Source organism: Balaenoptera physalus, assembly GCF_965194825.1.
Source record: "Balaenoptera physalus genome assembly, chromosome: 16".
Classification (NCBI taxonomy): domain Eukaryota; kingdom Metazoa; phylum Chordata; class Mammalia; order Artiodactyla; family Balaenopteridae; genus Balaenoptera; species Balaenoptera physalus.
This window is the reverse complement of record NC_138898.1, coordinates 10097498-10112425: the sequence shown is the minus strand read 5'-3', so window position 1 is coordinate 10112425 and position 14928 is coordinate 10097498. Positions and strand designations below refer to the sequence as shown.

Sequence of the window (14928 nt, the reverse complement as noted above, 5' to 3'; positions counted from 1 at the left end):
TCAAGGTCCTCAGCAGCCGAGCCAGGCCACGGGGAGCCAGCCCCTCCACCAGGAACCCTCCTCCTTCCCGGACTCGGCTGCATCCGAGCTCCCCTGGAGACCTGGGCTGCAGCCCAGCCGAGGAGCTGCCGCACCGGGCGTGGCTTTGGCACTGAGACAGCCCCCGGAAGGCCATGGGGGATGTTTCCAAGGACGCCTGTTAGACGCCAGAAGTTACAACACCTGTCGCTTGGGAGGAGTTTACCTCTGTAAACAGGTGGTAGAGGGGCTGAGGGGCTGGTCCCAGGGCGGCTCAGGCGTGGCAGGGACCTCACAGGGAGCACTTCACACCTCTCCTAACGACGCTGCTGCAGGGGAACGCGACCCTGGGCTCCAATGACCCCACTACAACCCTCACCCTCCTCTGCAAGGAAGCAGACATGCCCTTGGCCCTGTTGTCTACACACAGCTTTGTCACAAGAAACTGGATCTAGAAAGGCTTTTATCCATTCAACAAACATTTACTGTATGCTTGCGGACTCTGTTATCTCTCATGACCACCAAACACACACCACCGCGAGGTGTTCGGTTCCCCCAGTCCATCCACAGAGCGTTGCCACGGAGCAAGCCTGTCCTCAATCGACCACAGGCCCCTTCTGCCCTCCAGCTCCACCTGGCTCACACATTAATAATCAGGAAGCCTGATTTGTGGTCGACAGAGAAAGGAAAGCATGTGTTTTTACTTCTTTCTCTCTCTTTTTTTTAAAACTTTCCCAATCTCGGGGGTATGCGCTAGGCAAAAGGCAAAATTATCCTGACCCTGGAACAAGGGCCATTCTGGCTTTCATGGGGTGTAAAATGGCAGAGTCCTTCCAGATATTAATTGTCCAAGATGTAGCAAAAATTCATGCATCAAGATAGCCTCTAGGGACTTCCCTGGTGGTCCAGTCGTTAAGACTTCACACTTCCACTGCAGGGGGTGCGGGTTCCATGCTGGTCAGGGAGCTAAGATCCCACATGCCGCATGGCATGGCTTTAAAAAAAAAAAAAGAAGAAAGATAGCCTCTATAGACTAAGTTCTAATTTCTAACAGCAAAAACCAACGAAAATAATGTCACCTAATAGCCATCTGATAAAATTATAGATCAGAAGGAAACAAACCTAAGTGCTAATAGGAAGTCGGGCTTTAAATTCTGGCTACTGCATCTTTAACCTTTCTCTAAGAGAAATCACTAGTTTTCTTTAACAGAAATTACTACTTTTATACTAGAAAAAATAAAATGCTAGTGTTTAAAAGTCCCATGTGGGGGGCTTCCCTGGTGGCGCAGTGGTTAAGAATCCACCTGCCGATGCAGGGGACACGGGTTCGATCCCTGGTCCGGGAAGATCCCGCATGCCACAGTGCAACTAAGCCCGTGCGCCACAACTACTGAAGCCCGCGCGCCTAGAGCCTGTGCTCCGCAATGAGAAGCCCGTGCACCACAATGAGAAGCCCGTGCACCACAATGAGAAGCCCGTGCACCACAATGAAGCGCTGCAACTAGAGAAAAGCCCCCGTGCAGCAATGAAGACCCGATGTGGCCAAAAAAAAAAAAAAAGTCCCATGTGGGCCCCAGAGCTGGGGAGGGCTCTGAGTGGGTCAGGTACCTCCAGGGCCACAGCAGCTGTCTCCGGCTTGACTGTACAAGCCCTGGTCCCCCAGGCCCCTAGTTCCATCACTGGGCACAAAACAGCCCAGTGCTGCTCAGGGGATATTAGTGACTGACAAAGGCTCAGCCCCAGTTAAGGCAACAGCCTGGAAACACAAGAAATCTCAGTGATGCAGCAGGAAGCAGCTGGGAGGCAGTGAGGACTGAAACGAGAGCATCTTCAGCCAAGTAGCAAATATGAGATCACCATAACCCAGGCCTGGGCCTCCCTCAACTTTCCCTTTGTGTGTCTTTGGCGTGCCTCTGCTTTGCAGGGAAGCGTTCAGAATGAATACATTATTGATAAAGTGACAATAAGAATCAACTTGTAAAAATACAGGGCCCTGGTTATGTAAATTAAAGGTGTCTCCTCAAAGAAATAATATGTTGCCACTTAAAGTGTCATTTACAAAGCACATCACGATACAAAAAAAAGCCTTACATTAAAATGCTGAATGAAAAAAAAAAGTAGGAAATAAAAACACATGTGCTACATGGTTATAATTCATCAAACAATGTACACACGGAAACAAGACAGGAAGAAAAGAGCATATGCTAAAAGGTTTGTGTTAACTGTGGTTGCCTTTGAAGGGAAAGTTACACCAGTAACTCATTCATTCATCAGTTTTCTCTGTTCTCCAATTTTTAATACACATGCACTCATTTTACAATTAAAAGAAAGTAAATTTTATACTTTTTTTTTACTGTTTCCCTTATGATGAAAACTACTCAAGAAGAGGGTGTTTGGTTGTAATGTATGCAGAAACAGAAATATAATGTGGGTCACATGAAGCTTACATAATGCTACAACCCAATGTTACCTCAATTAAAAAATATCAAAAATAAGAAATGTAAAAAAGAAAAAAAAAGAAAAGGAAAGAAAGATCAAGCTGCAGAATATACTGGGAGGAATCAAGGTAGAAACAAGGATTTGTGTTAGGACAGAGACTGCAATCTTTGAGCTAGTGTGAGCTATGGTGCAAAGTTATCATGAGGCAAAATAAAATCAAAGTAAAAATAAAAAGAGAGTACTTGGTCCGAAAGGCAAGGCCGCTGTGATGCGACCATTTTGCCACGTTTAGGTTCAGGGTTACCGTGATGTGGCTATCCTATACGTCTAAAACTTGACTTCAGAGCAAGAAAACGAAGCCTCTCTCAAATAAATATTTTTTTAAAATGCATTTCTTGTGATACTACTATGCTCCCATGAGGATGGCTAAAACGAAAAATGACAAATACCAAGTGTGGACGAGGATGTGGAGCATCTGGCACTTTCCCAGGTGGAGAAGCACAAATTCGTACAATTTGGAAAAACTATCAATTTCTACTAAAGCTAAACACAAATATCCCCAAGGGCCCAACAAAGCCACATAATAACGTGTCCTCAAGATAAGCTCAGGGAGGTCCACAGCAGCACCATTCATGAGACCTCAAGCTGGAAACGTCCCACTTGTCCATCGGGAAGAGATGCGATAGAGGGGTCACGATATACAGCTGGCCCTGGAACAACAGGGGTCTGAACTGCACCAGTCCACTTACTTATATGTGGATTTTTCTCAATAAATAAAGTACCTGTACTTTCATTTTACAGATCTTTAAATTAACTAAGTTTGGGGAAAAGTTTGTGTTTGATTAGAGATCACAATATGTAAAACCAAAAGAACTAGGGCTTGAGTCTGGATTCTATTCAAACTCTTTGAGCTTCTGCTCTTCGGTGAGTCATTTATCAACTCCTTTGTTTTTGAGGCAAAGATAGCAGGTACCAGTACTTGGATTTTTGACTGGTTGGGGGTCGACACCCCTAACCCCCTCCCTCATTGTTTAAGGATCAATGACTTATTCATACACTGACCTCATATGGCCGACAGAAGTGAACAAACTACAATAAACATGCAACACGGTCAACCCTTATGAACAAAACATGGAGCAAGAATTAACAGGCATGAGTGAGTACCTGCTACATGATTGCATTTACTTAAAGGTCAAAAACAGGCCCAGCCAATCTGTTAGAAGTCAGGATATAGATCGAGGCAGGGGAGGAGGAAGGCAAGAGGAGGCTTCTGAGGTCATAGCCTGTTTATCTGCTGCCAGTTACAGGAGTGTATTCACTTCATGAAAATTCATCAGGCTGTGCGTTTATGATGTGTGCACTTTCCTGTGTGTGTATATATATGTATGGATGTGTATATATGCATAGTTTTTTAAGCAGCTTATTTAGGAAAAAAAACCCTGCGAGGTGGGACAAATGGTGTTATCTGTTTACTACCTAGTCCTTTGATTTACCCGGACACAACTGGGTCATTCCTTGTATGAGAGCCTCTAATTGCCTTTAATCTGGAGAACTGAAAAAAGAGGGGAGAGGATGCGGGCGGGGGAGGTTCTTCAGTTTTAAATTTTCTTTGCACTTTCATGGGGACTGACTGTATAAAAGCTAAAAAGTATTCAGATTCAAATCACTTCCTTTTACAGGGTGAGTACACACATTTTAGAAACAGATGTTCTGCACTCCCCCCCCACCATTAGCATGAATGTCTCTCCTACAGAGAGAGTGAATTTAAAAAAATAAGGATCAATATGGAAACTAACTCTGAAAACAGATACTATGCTTCTGATGGATTTACAGTGATTGGGATAATTTGAAGTTTCCAGAATTTTCCTCTGTCACATCATTTCTGCTCTTGCTTCTACCAGGAACAATGGAGTACACACATATTTACTGCCAAATCACTGAAGGCTCACAAACCCCAAATTCCTCTTCCCTCAACAAAAATCACCTCCTCCAAATGGCCATTACAAAAAAACTCAAATAGGAAAGGGCATAGAGACAGGTTGCAAAATACAATTTGCTGCATAAATTCAAATTAAAATGAGCCTTTTAAAAAAACTCAAATGAGCTTTTCAGTTTTCTAAACCAAAACCGTTCTTCAGTTTGTCACCTGTAAAGTAGGGCTGTCAGGAGGATGAAATGGGATGATCTACGTAGAACTCTTAAAAGAGCACTGGGCACCTATTCAGCACACAGTAGGGGGGAGCGACTATTAGAACTCCCATCAAATTAATCTAGCACAATCCCAGTGACAAGAACTAACAAGCCAACCATCCAAAGCACAACCTGGAAATGTGACCACTGTAAACTCTTTAAGCAAAAGGAAACATCTGGGGACAGCACCTCCCCCTTACGGAGCATGTGGCATGTGTTTTAGGTTGCAGGGGGCTGGGGGGTGGCATTCAGCTCTAGTGGACGTGACTTGGCAACATGGAGAACTCTTTGCTTATGGAGAACTCTTGAGACTGGACTGTCTAAAGAAAAGCACTAAAGAACTCATCATCAGTTTAAAATAAAGGTTTACCAAAAACACCGAGAGATTCCTCACCTACCAAAATAACCACACGATGCTACCTATATTAGCCTGCTCAGGCTGCCATAAGAAAATATCACAGGTCGGGGGGCTTAAACAATGGAAATTTATTTTCTTATAGCTCTGGAGTCTGGAAACTCCAAGATCAAGGTGTCAGCAGATTTGCTACCTTCTGAGACCCCTCTTGCAGACGGCCACCTTCTCCCTGTGTCCTCACGGGCTTTCCTCTCACCCCTGGTATCTCTCTTCGTGTCCTAATCTCTTCTTAGAACACCACTCAGATTAGTTAAGGGCTCACCGTAATGGCCTCGTTTTAATTTAATCATCTCTTTAAAGGCCCCGTCTCCAAATACAGTCACTTTCTAAGGTGCTGGGTTAGGACCTCAACATGTAAATTTGGAGAGGGACACACGTCAGCCCATGACACTTCCCAAATGCTTTCTTCCAACAGCTCAAGACTTCCTTAGTTGCTAAATGAGAAGCTGAACTCAGAGTTCAGAACATAATCCAAACATGAATTTCTTGCCCAACAGGTTTTTCTTTTTTCATTCTTTCTTTTTTTTTTTTTTAAAGGCAGGATGAGTCACCTTAAGGATAGTTAATGGGTGTGGCTTTTCACAGAGTGTACGCGCTCCACTCATCCAGGGGTTCCTAACAGCTGCGATTCTGCCCACTCCTCCTCCTCCTCCCACCCCCCGGGGGACACGGCAATGTCTGGAGACGGTTTTGGTTGTCACAGTTGGGGGGAAGGTGCCACTGGCATCTAGAGGGTAGAGGCCAGGGGTGCTGCCCAACGTCCTACAGTGCCCAGGACGGGCTCCCAAGGCAGAGAACTGTCAAAGCGAAAACATCAATAGTGCTGAGGCTGAGGACCCCTGAGGTCTAAACTGGCCAATCCCTACCTCATCTTGTGTCGCAGCAGATGGCCCAGCAAAGAGAGGGAGAGCCTACCAGGCCCCGTTCCCTCCACAGGCCTCTTCTTCCTCAGGGAGGGCAGCCAGCAGGCTCTTCCCCCCTGGCACTGGGCAAATGCCACAGAGATCTAACTGGAAGAAGGCAATAGTCTCCAGCCCACCCAGCTTTCCAATTCACACAAGAAGCCTTTCTTTCCACGGGGTCCCTTCCAACTGTCCTATCCCACAAACCTCTCAAACTTTAGACAATGATTAAAGCAACGTTAAGGTCCCAGAAGAACTAGGTAAACTAACCATCGTTTAGAAATCGTGTTTTTCATGGACGACTTGGCAAAATAAAAAGAATTTTTAAGTCTACAAATAACAAACGCCGAGAAGGTGTGGAGAAAAAGGAACCCTCCTACACTGTTGGTGGGAAGGTAAGTTGGTGCAGCCACTATGGAGAACAGTATGGAGGTTCCTCAAAACACTAAAAATAGAACTACCATGTGATCCAGCAATCCCACTCCCGGGCCATATATCCGGGCAAAACCATAAATTTGAAAAGATACATGCACCCCAATGTTCACAGCAGCACTATTTACAATAGCCAAGACACGGAAGCAATCTAAACGCCCATCAACAGATGAGGGGATAAAGAAGATGTGGTACATGTACACAATGATATTATTCAGCCATAAAAAAGAACGAAATAATGCCATTTACAGCAACATGAATGGACCTAGAGATTATCATACTCAGTGAATAAGTTAGACAGAGAAAGACAAATCTCATATGACATTGCTTATATGTGGAATCTAAAACATGACCTACATGAACTTATCCATGAAACAGAAACAGACTCACAGACATAGAGAACAGACTTGTGGTTGCTCAGGGGAAGGTGGGGTGGGCAAGGGATGGAGTAGGAGTTTGGGATTAGCAGATGCAAACTATTATATATAGAATGGATAAACAACAACGTCCTACTATATAGCACAGGGAACTATATTCGATATTCTGTAATAAATCATAATGGAAAAGAATATATATATGCATAAGTGACTCACTTTGCTATACAGCAGAAACTAACACAACATTGCAAATCAACTATACTTCAATAAAATAATTTTTTTAAAAAAAGAATTTTTAATCTATCAGCACAGCCAGCTTATCCCTTTTCTTTCCCCTTTGTAACAATAACATTATATTTTTAGACCAACAGCACCATGTTATAAGCACAGGCCACCACTTTCTAAATGTCAGGCATGACGTGGGCACGTCTACAAACCTACCGGACTATCACTGACTTCATACTTTTAAATCAACTCTGTTTTTTACTGAAATGTATTCTAAAAGAAAACTTCCTGTCACTACTACAAAGAGAAAACAAGTATCCCTTGGCACAAACAGAAGGAACTATAAACATATTTGCTAACCTTTCAATGTTTGGCCACGAGCCACGTAAATTGATCTCTGGTGATGCTTCCCACAGGCCAAGCTCTGAATATCTAAATCAATCTTTCAAAGTCACATAAATAAAAGAAGCTAGCTTTAAAAACAATCAGCACCATTCTATCTCTTTAGGTGAAAGTCATCGAAAAATATGTTACAATGAGTCTTTTTCTTTCTAAATTAAACCAAAGTCCACTCGCTTTTAGGAGGAAAACTCGAGGCATTTCATGTCCATTCCCAAAGGTGGCCATCAAGTCTGGCCAGCCCTAGTTAATGACTTTCATCACGTGCATCTGGGTAGAGATATTAAAAGAAACTTCTGTTCTGAGAAGTAACCGCCCGAAATCCAAAGACAGATCATTCGACACCCGCCTCCTCCTTTCTACCTGTTGCATGGGTGGCCGAGGTCAAGGTCAAATGGCCACCCTGCTTCCTTAGGGACTGGCACCCAGGTGGCTCAATGGCCTTCCTCAGGGAAGCCCCGGCAAGCATGGCGCCTGTATCCACGCTCTACCCTTCAGCATCTCCACCTGGGTTTGTAATTTCACATCCGGTGTCACTGCCTGTGCCTGGCATGGGCAGGGAGCACCTGGTCCGGGTTTGGTCAGCACAGGGGAGGGCCCACGGCAGGGATTCTGTAACAGGAAGTGGATGGCACAAGTGCAGCTGGGCTGGCAGAGGACGCACAGAGCACTTCCTGATGGGCCGCTACCAACGCCTGCTCTGACTGTTCTCATCCAAGGGAGCAGAGAGCTGTTAATGTAACTCTCCACTCCATCACAGAGAGGGGGAGGGCTGGGGTCTGTGGATTTCATTCACCAGCACAATCTCCCATAGGCTCCCCCAAACACACCCCACCCCCCAATATTAATACCTAATATTAGGTATTAGGACGGCATACGTAATACCACGTCCACTGTGTCAACAGAAAGACGCTGAAAACACACGCACCCCTACATACAGCCCATCCTTCTGATCTGTGATATTTGTTTTTGCCAATTCACCTACTGCCTAAAATTCGTAACCTCAAAAATCAATGCTCACAGCACCCTCGTGGTCATTCACAGACACGCTCAGCGTGGAAAAAACAATCCGAGTCACCCACACACATTCCCAGCTGAGGCTGAATGGGGCGAGGATCTGCCTTCTCGTCTCCGCTCTCACACTGTACACAAGTGCCCTCTTCATGGCCTGTTTAGTGCCATGTGTCCTGCATTTCTGTGCTTTTTGTTGTCTATTTCACTGTTTAAAATGGTCCCAGCACTGTCAGCGTGCCTAAGAGCAAGAAGCCTGTGATGTGCCTCACGGAGAAAAACACGTGTTACATATAAGCTTCCTTCAAGGCATGAGTTGCAGTGCTGTTGGTCATGAGCTCCATGTTAGTGAATCAACAATGTATTTAAACACCATGTCTTTCAACAGAAATACACCTAACACAAGGTTCTCTACTGATCAGCTGACTGAAATGTTGTAACAAGAGGCTCACAGGAACCTAACCCTGTATTTCCCCCTAGGAGCTGTGGTTCACTGTTCGCTAATTCAGGGCTGGCAGGGACTTCACAGAACAGAACTACTGCAAGTAATGAGAATCAACTGTACTGTATACCTAATACTACCCTCCATGATGTCAACAGAGACAGGCATTTTTCCATCACAAATCAGAAGTGACAGCTTCAATAAAAAGTTCAGAACTTCCCACTAAATAAACACATCTGTATAAAGAACTCCCTACGCGGCACTGTTCTTAGCCCACATCAACAGTGAATTCACATCACTGATGCACCCTCGTCCTGGCATGGCGTGAGCACCTCTGCAAAGGAGCACGTGGCCTGCAGCAGCCTTGCCACTACAGATTTAGTCATTTGAGGTCTGAGAGAGCTTCTGGCAGAGTCAAGTCCTCTGTGGCCATTTTCCGGCCAGAGTTCTTACTCAACCAGACTCTCTACAAAGTTCTAGAAAGAAGAGGAGATCGTGTTACCCAGTGCAAGAGTCCGCGTGAGGCTTCATCCCCCTCCCAGGCTGTGCAAAGAACAATTTCTGACGTTCTCTGAGGGCTCACATCCACTCTGTATATATTATGCCCGACCACATGGGCTCTTACTATGTCGCCACTTTACGGAAGAGGAAACTGAGGCACAGGAGGGAAAAGACAGTGGTCTGGGACTTCCCTGGTGGCACAATAGTTAAGAATCCACCTGCCGGACTTCCCTGGTGGCACAGTGGTTAAGAATCCGCCTGCCGGGGCTTCCCTGGTGGCGCAGTGGTTGAGAGTCTGCCTGCCAATGCAGGGGACACTGGTTCGAACCCTGGTCTGGGAAGATCCCACATGCTGCGGAGCAACTGGGCCCGTGCGCCACAATTACTGAGCCTGCGCGTCTGGAGCCTGTGCTCCGCAACAAGAGAGGCCGTGATAGTGAGAGGCCCACGCACCGCGATGAAGAGTGGCCCCTGCTTGCCGCAACTGGAGAAAGCCCTCGCACAGAAACGAAGACCCAACACACCCAAAAATAAATAAAGAAATAAATTAAAAAAAAAAAAAAAAAAGTATCTTAACTTTAAAAAAAAAAAAAAAAAAAGAAAAAGAATCCGCCTGCCAATGCAGGGGACACGGGTTCAAGCCCTGGTCTGGGAAGATCCCACATGCCGTGGAGCAACTAAGCCCGTGCGCCACAACTACTGAGCCTGCGCTCTGGAGCCCGCGAGCCACAACTACTGAAGCCTGCACACCTAGAGCCTGTGCTCCGCGACAAGAGAAGCCACGGCAGTGAGAAGCCCACGCACCACAACGAAGAGTAGCCCCTGCTCCCTGCAACTAGAGAAAGCCCGCGTGCGGCAACAAAGACCCAACCCAGCAAAAAAAAAAAAAACAAAGAAACAACTCACAGTAGACAAGAGAAATAAAAGCATATGTCTACACAAAGACTTGAATGTTCTTAGCAGTGTTATTTACAATAGCCAAATACTGGAAATAATCCAAATGTCCATCCTGGTGAACAGATAAACAAAATATGGTGTATCTACACAATGGAATTCTATTAAGCAATAAAAAGGAACTTTAAAGCCATTGTGCTAACAAAAAAGAAGCAGACTCACAGACATGGAGAACAAGACTAGTTGTTACCAGTGGGGGGCGGGGGGTGCTAAGTAGGGGCTGGGGAGCAAAAGGTACAGACTATCGGGTGTGAGATGAGCTCAGGGATGTACTGTCCAACACAGGGAATATAACCAATATTTTGTAATAACTGTAAATGGAAAGTAACCTTTAAAAGTTGTATTAAAAAATGAAAAATTAAAATTAAAAACAAATATGCTAAGTGAAAAAAGGCAGATACAAAGACAACATATTTTATGATTCCATTTATATGAAATTTCCAGAAAGGGCAAACCTATTAAAACAGAAAGCAGATCAGTGACAGCCTGGCATGAACTGCAAACAGGCACGAGGGAACTTTTGGGACTGATGGAAATGTTCAAAAACTGGATTGTGGGGACGGCTGCACAAACTCTATAAATCTACTTTCGAAAAATCAGTGAGTTGTATATTAACAGTGGATGTATTTTATGTGATGTAAATTATACTTCAATAAAGTTACTTATAAAAAAAAGCTGAAATAGACTCTGTACCTAAATAGCTCTTTCTTAACCCAGTTCATAGCCAAAACCTCCTAATGCCCCAAGTCCAAATACATCAAAAATCAAAGCATCCTTGTCCAATTTGGCCACAAAACCCCAAATTATGACTAAGAGAAGGCAAAGTCTCAGTTCTGCCAGAGCTGCTTTCGACAATATCTATCACACCAGGGCGTCTACATACCTGGATGGAATAGTTTATGTAGTTAATCATTTCCTGGATTTGATCAGGAAGGAACAATGAAGTCAATAATATTTCTTTACTTGCTACCATCAAAGGTCCTTCCTCTCAAAGGAGTGTTCCGGAGATTCCCCCAAAGCAAACCTTACACAAAGACCTAATTATCACTATCTGTCCTAGTAAAGACCCAGGATGTACTAAGCACTTAGTGTTCCAAACTTAACATGGATTAAGTCTCAAAGCAATCCTAGGGGGTATACATAATTACTGTTACTCCCACTTTACAGATGAAAAAATGAGACCCAGAAAGGTAAAGTAATTTCCCCAAGTCACACAGCTAGTGAGTGGCAAAACCCAGGCTTGCACCCAGCTCTCCAATCCTACGCCCACGCTCCTAACCAATCTCTTGTGTTTCACCAAGAGGAGAACTTCATTTAGCCAGAAGGAAAGCACATGATGTCAGAAAAATGGTTTCCAGCAATGTGAGGCAAATGCCTTGTGTCCTAACAAAACCACTGTAATAGTTTTCTCAACATCAGGATGTGGTAACTTTCTCAAGAGAGAAAAGAGCTCTGGGTCTACGGGATTCCTCCAGCAAATAAATTGCATGTCTTGGCAACATATGCTGAGTGACCCCAGCATTAATTATACTCTGTCTCCTGGGACCTGTGGCACCTATGTTTTTGGTTTTTTAACCACAAAATCCCCCAACCATCCTACAGCTTTGAGCCATTAGGTAAAAAGAGTTGATCCACCTCCTCACACTGAGTATCCCTATGACCTCCAACAAATTATTTAGCATCACTGAATCTTAGTTTCCCTGTCTATAAAATGAAGAAACTAACTCCAAAAATCCACACAGTTGTTATGAGGATTTAAACACAGCCATTTATCTCAAGTGCCCAGCAAAGAGTCTGACCCATCACAAATATATTGCTTATTCCTTTACCTCCCCCCACCCCGGCCCCCCGCCTTAAACTACAGGAAGCCTTTCCATCTCTCTGTGCTTCCAAAAGTGTCTCCCAACACCAAGACCCCCAACTTGACAAGGTTACTCCTAAAAATGCAGATTAAATACTAGAACATATACGCAAATACCTGGAATTCCAGATACATGATTTGAATTTGAATCAATGTCATTGTTTAGGAAATCAATTAGTTCCAAAGTGGCAAATTCTAAAGGAGGAGTGATCTTCCATGCCAATAACAAACAGAAATCTTTTTTTTTTTTTTCCAACTGCCAGCACGACTCCCTCTGGGCCCCTGTATCAACGGTGCATATTTCTATCATGGTAATCATCACTTTTAAATAATTATTTGCATTTTTCTCTCATGCACTGAATCAGAGGTTCTCAACTATGCCAGCGCATTAAAATCATCAGGGGAGCTTGGGACGCGATCATGCTGGGGGCCCGGACGGGGGCTGGAGCTGAGCCGAATTCCCTCCCCACCCGCCTGCCCACCCCAGACTCTTATTTCAAAGGTCTAAAATGGGGCAGGGATGGTAATTGTTTAAGCTGCCCAGGTGATTCCAATGCAGGGTCAGGAGGCCCGCACCTGTGGTCAGGGCTTGTTTAATTCGCATATGCACCCCAGTCACCTGACACAGCCCCCCACACACACAGTAGGCGTTTTATAATTGTTTTTGGCACAAATTAATAACTAGAGGATCTTCGAGTCCACTGATCATATTAATTCATTAAAACACTTACTGAGAAAGAAAAAATTTACTGAGGGTGTATATTCCATCAGGCACTATGCCAGGCATAGGGCTCAAGTTAATTGTCATCGTTCTTCAGCCTTGAGTGGTCAGGATTAAAACGCGCGCGAACAGTGAAGGAAGGGGTGGAGGGCTGTCGGTCTCTGGGGTCAGAGAGCCTGAGCGCAATCTGCCTTTTGCAGCATCTTCCCAGCAGCCCTCGACCTCGCTGGGCTCGCTTCCTCCTCTGTATTCTATCAATGGGGCCTCCTCACCGGGAGATTCAAGGAGGACTTTAAGAAGACAGGGACAAAGACCTCACAAAATGGCAGCTGGCATCATTCCTCTTTTTTCTTAATTCGACGGACACCTGGTGAAGCCAGCCTACTTGTTCACCCTCCTCACCCCCTCCGTCAAGTAACCGACGCCGCAAAGAGCGGCCGCCACAGGGAAAGGCCCAGAGAGAGCAGGACGCCAAAGGGAAGGGCGGGTCCGAGAGGCCCGGCCCCGCCCAGCTGCGGTTCTCAGCCTTCACCAGAAAACAGCCTCACCTGGGCAGCCTCGGAAAATGCACATTTCCAGGTCCCACCCCCAAGAACTGATCGGCGGGTCTGGGCGGGGCCGTGGAATCTGCATTTTAACCAGCTCCCCTCAACCTTCCCCGCAGCTAACTCTGTCGCAGGCGATGCCACAGACCCTTAAAACCTCAACAGGTCATTGCCATCCTCCGAATAGGAAGACGGCAGGGCGCAAAACATCCGCCCGTCCTCTCTCTCCAAGTGAGGGAAACCCTCACCAGGCTGTCCAGGGGCCTGCCAATGCGGGAAGGCACAGCAGGTGGCAACCCCTACGCCTGCCAGGGGGCTCCTTCCCTCAAACTGTGGGGAACCGTGGAGAGGGGGGTCTCCTGTCGACCAGTAGGAGCCCTTCTCGCCCTCCTGCGGCTACTAGTTCGGGTCCAGCCGGGGCCGGGAGGGGAAGGCGGCCATCTGGGGGCTGGGACCCGGAGGCACTGATGGGGACCCCCCCGGCGGGTCTGCGAAGGAAGCCATGCCTCCCCCGACAAACAAACTGAGCATACCCGGGCTTCCGAGGACTCCACGCGCAGAGCAAGGTTTGAAACTAACCAAATCGGAATTACAACGACAAGGAGTAATCAGGAAACAAAATGGTTAAGAGGCAAGGCTGATCCCAATTCCACGCGCGTGTAAACAGCGCTGGGCAGGCCCGGCTTCTCGGGGTTTCGAAAGGAAGGGGGGCATCGGTGCGAGGCAGCGGGGCGCTTGGGCCCGAAAGGGACGCGATCATGCCGGAGGCCCGGGCGGGGGCTGGAGCTGAGCCGAATTCTCTCCCCGCCCGCCCGCCCGCCCGCCGGCCTCCCAGGCCCAGCCACCGGCTCATGGCGCCGGCCAACCTGTCAGGCCCGGCCCGCCCCGCCCGAGCGCCAGGCTCCGGCCGCGCGCGGACAAAGGAGGGCTGCCAGCCCCGGGTCCCGCTCACCCGCCGCGGGGCCTGCTGTCCATCCGCTTCTTCTGGCGCACCGGCTGCAGCGGGATGTTGTCCGTCATGTCGCCCGCGCTGCCCGCCTTGGCCGCCGTGCCCCCCGCGCCGCCTGGGCCGCCGCCCAGTCCGGCCTCCGCGCCACCGCCCGCCGGCGCCGCGCCGCCCCGGGGGAGGAGGCGGCGGCAGCGGGCGGGCCGGGCCCGCAGCGAGGGGGCGAGCTCGCGAGCGCCGGGCCACGCGCGGAGCCGCCCGCGCGGCCCGACCGACGGACACGGGCGCACCATGGGCCCGAGCTACGCGCCGCGCCCGCTCGCCCAGCACCGCGCCTGCCACGGGGGGCGGCCGGCTGTGTCCGCGCCGCCGCCGCCGCAGTGTCCCCGCCCCCGGCCCGCGCCGCGCGCCCCCCACGCGCGCCCACCCGGCCACGCGCCCCCCGCCCACACCCCACCGTGCGCGCGCGCGCCCGGTCCCCGCCCCCAGCCGACACCACTTTCACGCGCACACACTGCCACGCTCCCTCGGCCTCCATCCTCTCACGTGC

The 14928-nt window shown here is 47.7% G+C and overlaps 1 protein-coding gene across 6 annotated transcripts in view; it reads right to left on the bottom strand.

The window, feature by feature from the left end:
• The window catches only part of ATP9A (ATPase phospholipid transporting 9A (putative)), a 136163-nt gene extending 121475 nt beyond the window's left edge, over positions 1-14688 (bottom strand). For 5 of the 6 annotated variants that reach the window (XR_014254494.1, XR_014254495.1, XM_082428358.1 and 2 more), the window contains exon 1: positions 14385-14688. Coding sequence is in view for 4 of the 6 variants with exons in the window: in XM_082428358.1 (XP_082284484.1) it covers positions 14385-14671 (287 nt within the window). In the remaining 2 variants the exon portion in view is untranslated. The remainder of the gene's footprint in view (positions 1-14384) is intronic. The other variant, XM_082428355.1, reaches the window with a different exon arrangement.
• Positions 14689-14928: the final 240 nt, after the last annotated feature.